The sequence below is a fragment of the Hyalella azteca genome, unplaced genomic scaffold (genome assembly GCF_000764305.2).
Source record: "Hyalella azteca isolate HAZT.00-mixed unplaced genomic scaffold, Hazt_2.0.2 contig220, whole genome shotgun sequence".
NCBI classification, from domain to species: Eukaryota; Metazoa; Arthropoda; class Malacostraca; order Amphipoda; family Hyalellidae; genus Hyalella; species Hyalella azteca.
Window position 1 is genome coordinate 89,981 of NW_025930575.1, and position 9,415 is coordinate 99,395.

At 40.6% G+C, this 9,415-nt stretch overlaps 1 protein-coding gene across 1 annotated transcript in view; it reads right to left on the reverse strand.

Annotated features, from left to right (window-relative positions):
- Nucleotides 1–4,784: 4,784 nt before the first annotated feature.
- Nucleotides 4,785–9,415, reverse strand: part of LOC108683277 (cytochrome P450 6k1) — a 10,941-nt gene continuing 6,310 nt past the window's right edge. Inside the window, exons 6-9 of the mRNA XM_018172579.2 lie at nucleotides 9,018–9,351; nucleotides 8,280–8,408; nucleotides 5,638–5,828; nucleotides 4,785–5,121 (exon numbers count right to left, since the gene is read on the reverse strand). Coding sequence (XP_018028068.1) covers nucleotides 4,838–5,121; nucleotides 5,638–5,828; nucleotides 8,280–8,408; nucleotides 9,018–9,351 — 938 coding nt within the window. The 3' untranslated portion in view covers nucleotides 4,785–4,837. The remainder of the gene's footprint in view (nucleotides 5,122–5,637; nucleotides 5,829–8,279; nucleotides 8,409–9,017; nucleotides 9,352–9,415) is intronic.

The window sequence follows — 9,415 nt, forward strand, 5'->3', positions numbered from 1 at the left end:
TTTCTGTGAAATGTACTTGATTTTTCTTTATTGATGTGATATTACCATATCCATGGACATGCCATTGAGCATTGACAACAACTTTGTGTACTGCAAGCTTCATAGCAGCAGCCGTATAGCATTTCTTCTGTATCTGTAAGCTTAAAGGACTGGGCAGGTAATTTTGCACCATTTTGATTAGGTCTAGTGAATTCACTATAACAAAAAAATATTGTAAAAGGCTGTGCAGAAATGAATATATTAGTGACAATCATCATATTTTTTTGGAGAAATAAATGATAGTTTAGGTTAATTACTTTTCATTACATGTTGTCTGGTGCACAATTCTATCTACGACACAGACATTCTATGCATAATTTTGTGATGACCCATGATGCATTAATTTTTTGTTAAGTAAATTTTTTGCTGAGCAAGGTAAATATGATCAAAATTATTTGTTGTTGATCAATTTTTTAATTACATGAAGCCTTTGCTAAACAAGATTCTACTATAAATGTGTTTTTAAAAGTGTCTCGTGTGCGTATTACTCTGTAGGGTGTCTCTCATTACTCCATCTTGCAGAAACAGCTGTCATTTTTTGGGGATTGAGCTATGCAAATACTTGCAATCATGTTTTTAAGCTAACACCTGCGTGCAACTTTTTTGCAAGTAAAATTTCTTAATATGACATATATATATATTTTTTTGCTACAGACCTTAGCAGAGGTACTTTTCCAAACTCTCACTTTTCAAACTTTTTTCAGGGATTTTTCAGAGGTAGTAATTGTATCATTTTGTATGATCTCTTAACTTGCATTACACTGCACAGATAGGGAAAATGTTGGAACTTTACACTATGTACTATTTTTAGTTTTGCAATAATAATTCAATTAGTTTAGCTGCTACAACATTTCGACAAAATGATAGAAGACTGTCCCAATTTACCCCACCTGACCCTTATTACCCCATTTGACGGCAGGGATAGGTGCTTTGTGGATTGTGGTCATACCCCAAACTCCAAAGTCCACTTAGTCCAGGATTGAGATTGGAATTTTCCTAGCTAGGTATTTGTTTCTGAAATCTTGCAGCTCAAACGTGACAAGTTTTCAATACATTTGGAATCTTGTGGATTGATTGTGCTCTTTTGTTAACAATTAGATAGGACATAGGAGGTAATTCATCTGACTGAAATCTGGCAGTTTCAGAAATGGCAGGAAAGCACTAGTTGCAGCCCTAATGGTAAGGCCCTATAAGTTTTTCATGCTTGCCCAAGTCCCAACTACTGCAGCCTGCGGCTGCAGGTTTAAAACCTCTGCTTTAGTCTAATAGTCTCTCTAGAACTGATGGTAACATATCTTTCTAGTTTTACCTTTCAAAATTCAAATAAGGGAGTAAACTGTAATGACACTAAAACTAAAAGTGACAAATTATCTGCAATGCTTTAAAAGTTATGGGCCTTAGCTACTTACTACCTAGTTGCTAATAATAGGCCAGCTACCTAATCAATTTTGGTGACCAAACTCTGTACACTGCACACTGGCCACTGCACAGTTATGCCCTACTACACAGTCTACAGTCTACACTACACTGAGTAGCCTACACTCTACAGTGTACAGACTACACTGAGACTGACTGAGTCTATGATACAGTCATTACTCAGTTACTCTGTACTCATAGTTTCAACTTACACGTTTAGTAAGTAGTTGTCACTTGTCAGTCATTTCAGTCCTAACTAGTCAGTGTAGTCACTACTTAGTCAGAAGTCAGAACAAGAAAAAAGCAACAGAAAAATGTACCTAGTAATTTGCATTAAAAATCACTGTCTGAAACACACACAGTCGTCTGTCAGTCGAGTATCAAACTGCATACACAATATTAATTATATGTAAAACGAAAATTTTTTCTTCAATTTTCAACTATTGATTCCGGAAGCTCGATACGGCGATTAACTCAATGTTGAATAGGTATGTTGGCACTGCACTTATCAGCTATCAGTATCAGCATCAAGTGATAAACGTCGCCAGATCATCATTTTGAAATTTTATATAATAAAGATATATAATTGCTTAGAAAGAAAGCAAACAATTTTTTAAACATCCATTCAAAGTGCGATAGAGTGTAGTTTACAGTAGTAGATTTAAACAAAATACGAAAAACTAGAGTAACTAAAGAAACTAAAGGTTAATTTTCACGAAGTTCCACTGTTCCAGTCACTCCTCTCTTCCGCAACTCTCAGACGGAATAAAAGCGAGTGTCATATAAATTTTGTGAACAAGACCAGCATCTGTGATATGAAATTTTACACCATTTCTGTATTTCACACGATGAAAACTTAATTGTTCAATGTTTCCAAAAGATCTATCTCAGTGAACTACAGTGCTATTTTTTGCCCTCGAAAGCGTTGTTTTACGATCAGTGTAATAAACGAAATTGGTCTTTGAACGTGTGACTGTATAAAATTCGTTATATTTCTACGGTCTCCTTATAATCTAATTGCTTATACTCAAAATTTATGATAAGCCTTCCACCTTTTCAGGTTTCCCAGCAGTTATATAAATTATTGTCCTCATTTATGTAATCCATTAATCGCTAATAATCGCTTAATTTGCTTTAATGCCCCAGTGAGACAGTACGGAATACCAAGAGTGGAGCAGTGAGTTGTGGGTTCGATTCCAGCTTTCAGTGACATTTTTGGTCAAAATTGGCGGGGATCGCGAAGTGAACTGGCGGTTAAAAGCAAAATTGAAACAGCGAGTTACATGTTCAAGACAGCAACAAGTGATAAAAATTCCGCGATGTTCAAAATCAGCGACAGGTTCAATGGCCTAATCAACGCAGAGATCTATTTTACTATCACAGATTTTCTTTGCGTGCACTGTTTATTTGTTATTGTATGATATATAATGTTGAAGTTGCTTATGTTTTTTGTATGCATCCTTATATAAAATGTTACTTTGTAGGCCTTAATTCTTAAAACTGTAAATTTATTTACGCGTCATTAGGGTGGACAATTAAAAATAATTGTTACAGATTTGGTTTTCTTATTGGTTGGATCACTAATATTTTCCTGCTTAGATTTTCGTGCCGGGATTAAATCTCTAACTATTGTCGTCCATTTAACCAATCAGAGGAATGAAAGCTTTTCACGATGCGATGCAGATTGAATAGAATTTAACAAAAAATTATATTTACTACCTAACTTGCGCTTGTGGATCGCCACTATTTCCTGTTCTGTTAGTGTTTTGACAAAACGTGTGTATCGTTCACTTCCCTTTGTATGCTAAAAGGACCTCTCGGCCCTAGACCATCCTGTTCTAATAGCATTGACGACGATTAATGAATCCTACACTGAGTGTTTTGCACGCTCTATGCGCCCTCCACTGACTCAAGTCAGTCAAGTGTCTTCCTGGGTCATCCTGACTCAGTTTGGCCCAACATACGGACGCAACATTGTTTTAAGTTCATTCTCTATTCCTGCTTGGGTAAGAAGATGTGTCACAATTTGGACGATATGACTCACTACTTCTTACTGAGAGCAAGACCGGCACAAGAGCCGGTCATGAGCATATGTTTAGTCTTAAAATGCCTCGTACCCTACGGAACAACTGATGTCTAGAAGCTATTTTAAATCTACCGTCCGTTGAAAAGATCTGATCAAAAGGCCAGTCTAGTCAAGAAAAGTACAAGAATCGGCGACAGGCTTATCCAGGCCTATTCTTTATATACCGAAGATACTATACTATACTACTAAGAGCAGCCTGAATTCTCTTGATGCGATGCTTTTCCGGTAGGTAGCGCAGCCAACACTGCAGTATAACTCAGTACTCACTGCAGTGGGTGACAGAGAGCGTATTTTCTCGTCGACGAAAACGTGAAGTCACGGACAGACGGACGGTCAGACGGACGGACATGACGAGCACAATAGGGCATTTTTTCAATAAATGAGAAAATGCGCTAAAAAGACCTGTTATGTATGGTGAGTGCCTATAAAGTATCAGGCGCATGCAGGCGGAAAGAGACTACTGACTCCGAAAGACTCTTTAGACCTTTACTCAAACTTGGAATTTAAAAGAAACTTTAACTACTATACGACTGGCAGACGATGACCATCTCCAGTTACAATCTTAACACTTATTATGCGCGTTAAATCAATAACTGACTGAATCGTTATAGGTATACAGTGAATTTTGAGCAAAAGAGAACGCTTTCTTCATGAAGGTTTTTAAGTGCAACCCTCTAAATAAGAAACGAGCAAGTTATTCCGGAGCTGTCTGGGGCCGATAATCCCTGTAATTATATATTTCGCCATTTAGAATGCCGTAAATAGTAGTGAACTAACAAATTCTAATTCAATAAAGACATATTTAAACTACTCGTAGCTTCAACATCTAACATGGTACTTGCGGTTGATCAACGTTTCCAACAATAACACATTCATTTTGCATCTTTTGTATCACGTCCAATTTAAAAATCAGTTATACATTTTTCATCCGATCTTTTCAACCCCGTATTGCAATTAGCTTACTATTTTATAACTAGGAATAAATTTTCAGGGACAGGAAATATCCCGAAGCAATAAGTAACTCGGATATATAGGAGCGCCAACAGCCTCTACCCTAACAAAATTTAGAGTCGCCCCAGCTTCTGGTAATCCAAATCAGAAGCTGCCGCGACTGTAAATTTTCACTGGGTAACAAAATTTAGAGTCGCCCCAGCTTCTGGTAATCCAAATCAGAGCCTGTCGCGTCTGTAAATTTTTACCGGGTATATAGGTATTTGTGGCGCCAGGCTTCATACACACAAACTAAATTTGAAAAGTATAATTAAGATTCAATAATGTTAGATACAAGAAAGAAAATTATAGGGCAGGAAATTTATCATCTCGAATTGAAGCCAAAAGTTCTCGAGTGGCAGGATCTTCAGTAGCAGAGGGTGGATACTGTTCATGTTCATGTCTGATGACGCTGTTGAGGTCGGTGATGGGGGCGAAGTGGAGGGGTAGTAGGTTGTCCGTTTTGAGTGTGAAGATCTTGGAGTGAATGGGTGGAGGATGGACGCTGTGGCCTTTGCATGGACTCAATACAAACTGCGATACGACCGAAATAAGGCCTTCCTTGACCGCTAGCTCAGCGAAACGGAGGCCTTGAAACACAAGAAATATTTATTTTCCTCTGAGAAATTTCGCAATTTTTATTTTTAGTGAAAACCATAAAAATATAGCATGCACCTTAATCATTGAAAGGTTCTGATTCGCAAGCGAACAGTCTAAAGAAACAATAAGCATAATTCGAAATTAAATCAAATATTGTAGAATGGTTACTCTTATTTAGGTATTAATAACACACGAGCTAGTCTATACTATAACACAATGCATTAGCAGCACTCTGAGTAACATTAACGCAGTACAGAAATCGAGGAATGTGAAGCATAAAGTGAAGCCGATGGAAAAGAAGATGCAACCGTACACGTGAACTTAAAAATAATTGTTACAGATTCGATTTTGCTATTGGCTAGATCACTAATATTTTCGTGATTTGATTTTCGTGCTGGGATTAAATCTCTAACTATTATTGTCTAGTTAACCAATCAGAGGGATGAAAACTTTTCACGATGCGGATTGAATAAAATTTTAACAAAAATAAAAAAAAATAAACTCACCGACGCAGCTCCTCGGCCCCACCCCGAAGGGCATGAAAGTGAAGGGCTTGATGTCCTTTTTGTTGTGGGGCAGGAAGCGCTCAGGATTGAAGGAGAGAGGATCAGGCCAGTTGGCAGGATCCCTATGGATGCTCCACACAGGCACGATTATGGGCTGACCTTTGCGAATGGAGACCTTGGTGCTGCCGAGCCTGTGACGAGCCCAAGGGTTATGGCGGAGTGGGCTTATTTAAATTTCCTTCATGATTTATAATCGAAATATTTATTTTATCTTATTTGATATTCTGTTTCCAATTATTGGTGTTTGATGCTCCTTATTTGATGTTCCTTATTTGATGTTCCTTGTTTGATGAATTCCTTATTTGATGTTTTGCTTGTTTCAGTTCAGTACCCACGCCTGTGACGAATAGCGAGGTTTTTTGGCATTTGGCTTCAAGTGAACATAAATTTCCTCTCCGTAGCGTCTCGTCCACCACGGCGCTCAGCCACGACAGCGACTGTAGAGTGTCGTAGTCCAGCCTCCTGCCGCCACACCTGCAGGGTACATAGCGTTAACACCAGGGCATGACCGTACATTTATACAAATAATACAAGGCATGATAATATGTAGTACAAATAATACAAATTATACTAGTATATAAAAGAAGAAAAATTTGCTATGCCGAATGCGACTGCAGGGTGTCGTAGTCCAGCCTCCTGCCGCCACACCTAAAGGGTACAGAGCGTTACCAATAGGGCATAACATAACATTATTAACATAACATAGTGATCTCGCCGCTGCAGTGTAGGCCTGATGTGGCCTGTCGCCGATTTTTTTCCTTTTCGTGCCTTGTTCATAGAAGATCTAAAATCGTGTCATTTGACCGGATCTTTTCAGGACTGACGATAGTTTAAAACAGCTACTAGACTTCCACCGGGTTCGATATGGTGCTAGGCATTTCAAATCTGAACATATAAATGTGCATGACCGTACATTTATACGAATAATACAAGGCATGACCACAAAGTAGTACAAATAATACAAATTCTACCAATATACAAGTGAGCAAAACTTTGCTATGCCGAAAGCAACTGCAGAGTCGTAGTCTAGACTCCTGCCGCAACACCTGCATGGTACACAGCGTTAACAAGAGGGTATTACCGCACCGTAAAATAAATTCTACTAGCACACAAATGAACCAGACTTTGCTCCGCCGCGTTTTCCTGGTACAGTCCTGTTGAGACGGAGACTCAGTTAGGTTCCTGGGTCACGAGAGGAACAAAAATAGGTTCGATAGTTTGCTTAGAAAAAGATAATCTTGCGATGTTCTATATATGCTGCTCGGAAAATTTTCAAATAAAATAGAAAACAAGTAATCTTATAATTAACCTGATTGGAATTAAGACACACTTGTATCATAATTAACCGATCAGCTGATATTTTTCAAAGGCGCCAAAGCATCAGCATGTCCCCGCAAACCACGGTGACAACATATGATGTAAGTTCATGCGTAGGAAATGCTGTACATTGGTACCGCCTGAATGAGTCATAATTTTTCATAAATTCACCTTATTCCTGAAGCAACATAAAATATTCATTAATAATATAAGCAACATCACTTGTGGTTTCAATCACATAAAGAAATAGCGAAGCAACTTCAAGGGCATCACAAATTATACTAAAAACTCTAGACGAAAGAAAACTTTCGCGAAAACCAGCACCCCAATAAGTACATCGCACTTAGCCCTCATTTACACAAGCAACACATGAAGCGGCACGCACCATCACTCTTCAGCTGGAATATAATCCAGCTCCATCACACAAAGTCCCCAGAGCAACACTGTCCCCACAGCAACACAGTCCCCAGAGCAACACAGTCCCCTGAGCATTACAGTCCGCTGAGCAACACAGTCCCCAGAGCAACACAGTCCCCAGAGCAAACAGTCCCCTGAGCAACACAGTCCCCAGAGCAGCACAGTCCCCAGAGCAAACAGTCCCCTGAGCAACACAGTCCCCAGATAAATAAAGGCGGCTAATCTAATAAATAATAAAAAATAAAAAGGCGGCTAATCTAAGGCGGCTAATCTAATGCGTAAAAACAAGCCGCTGACGGCAAATCTGTGGTCAGAACGAAAAATTCTTATTGGAGTTTTCAAAATTTAGTGCTACAACTTGTATTTTATCCGGAGAGAAGGTAAATGAATTCTTTTGTTTCAAATGGGCACAGGAATGGACACTTTTCATTGATATATATACATCCCAGCTTTGATATAATTTGGCATAAGTTCTTCCTATCTATGAGAATTTTCTGAGAAATTTCAGTAATTTTCGTGTTGCACCCATAATATACAACGTTTGCACGACAGTTGCTTCAAAATCTAAACATTTTATGTTGCGAACATGTGTGTTTTATGTGTCTAAACATTTTAGAAACCTGCATATTGATTTGACCAGGCCATCGAGAAATATCGTTTACCCATTGAAAAAACATAGAAGAAAATTGGTTACAAATTTAATTCTCTTATTTTCAATCGAGTAATATATCATAAAATATGGAGATAAAAAAATATTAAATATATCATATAAAGTAACAGAAAAATGTCGATACTAGTAAAATAAAATACTCAAACGAGTACCAGCAAAACGTTAAAATAGTTCGTACGTATAGTCCTTGGTGCAGACTCTCTCGACGACCGGGCCGCCGGGGTAGAGCCGTAGCGTCTCGTCCACCACGGCGCTCAGCCACGACAGCGACTGTAGAGTGTCGTAGTCCAGCCTCCTGCCGCCACACCTGCAGGGTACATAGCGTTAACACCAGGGCATGACCTGTCTCTTATACACATCTAGATGTGTATAAGAGACAGGAGCAACACAGTCCCCAGAGCAACACAGTCCCCAGAGCAACACAGTCCCCAGAGCAACACAGTCCCCTGAGCATTACAGTCCGCTGAGCAACACAGTCCCCTGAGCAACACAGTCCCCAGAGCAAACAGTCCCCTGAGCAACACAGTCCCCAGAGCAGCACAGTCCCCAGAGCAACACAGTCCCCTGAACAACACAGTCCCCAGAGCAACAAAGTCCCCTGCTGAGCAACAAAGTCCCCAGAGTAGCACAGTCCCCAGAGCAACACAGTCCCCAGAGCAACACAGCCCTCAGAGCAACACAGTCCCCAGAGCAACACAGTCCCCAGAGCAACACAGTCCCCACAGCAACACACTTTCCAGAGCAGCACAGTCCCCAGAGATACACAGTCCCCAGAACAACACAGTCCCCAGAGCAACACAGTCCCCAGAGCAATACAGTCCCCAGAGCAACACAGTCCCCAGAGCAACACAGTCCCCAGATCAACAGTCCCCAGAACAACACAGTCCCCAGATCAACAGTCCCCAGCTCGACCCACTTATGGAAGGCAGCTGCCAGCTCGCGCCTGAGTGCGGCCTGGGCATGTTGATGTTGGGCCAGGTTGTGCAGGGCGAGGGCCAGCGCCGTGGAGGTGTTCGCGTAGCCCGCCAGCAGGAACAGCACAGCCTGCGCCGTCACGTGCTCCTCCGACAACTCTGTGAGGCATGTGGTGAGGCATGTAGTAAGGCATGTGGTGAGGCATGTGGTGAGGCATGTGGTGAGGCATGTGGTGAGGCATGTGGTGAGGCATGTGGTGAGGCATGTGGAGGTGTTCGCGTAGCCCGCCAGCAGGAACAGCACAGCCTGCGCCGTCACGTGCTCCTCCGACAACTCTGTGAGGCATGTGGTGAGGCATGTGGTGAGGCATGTGGTGAGGCATGTGGTGAGGCATGTGGT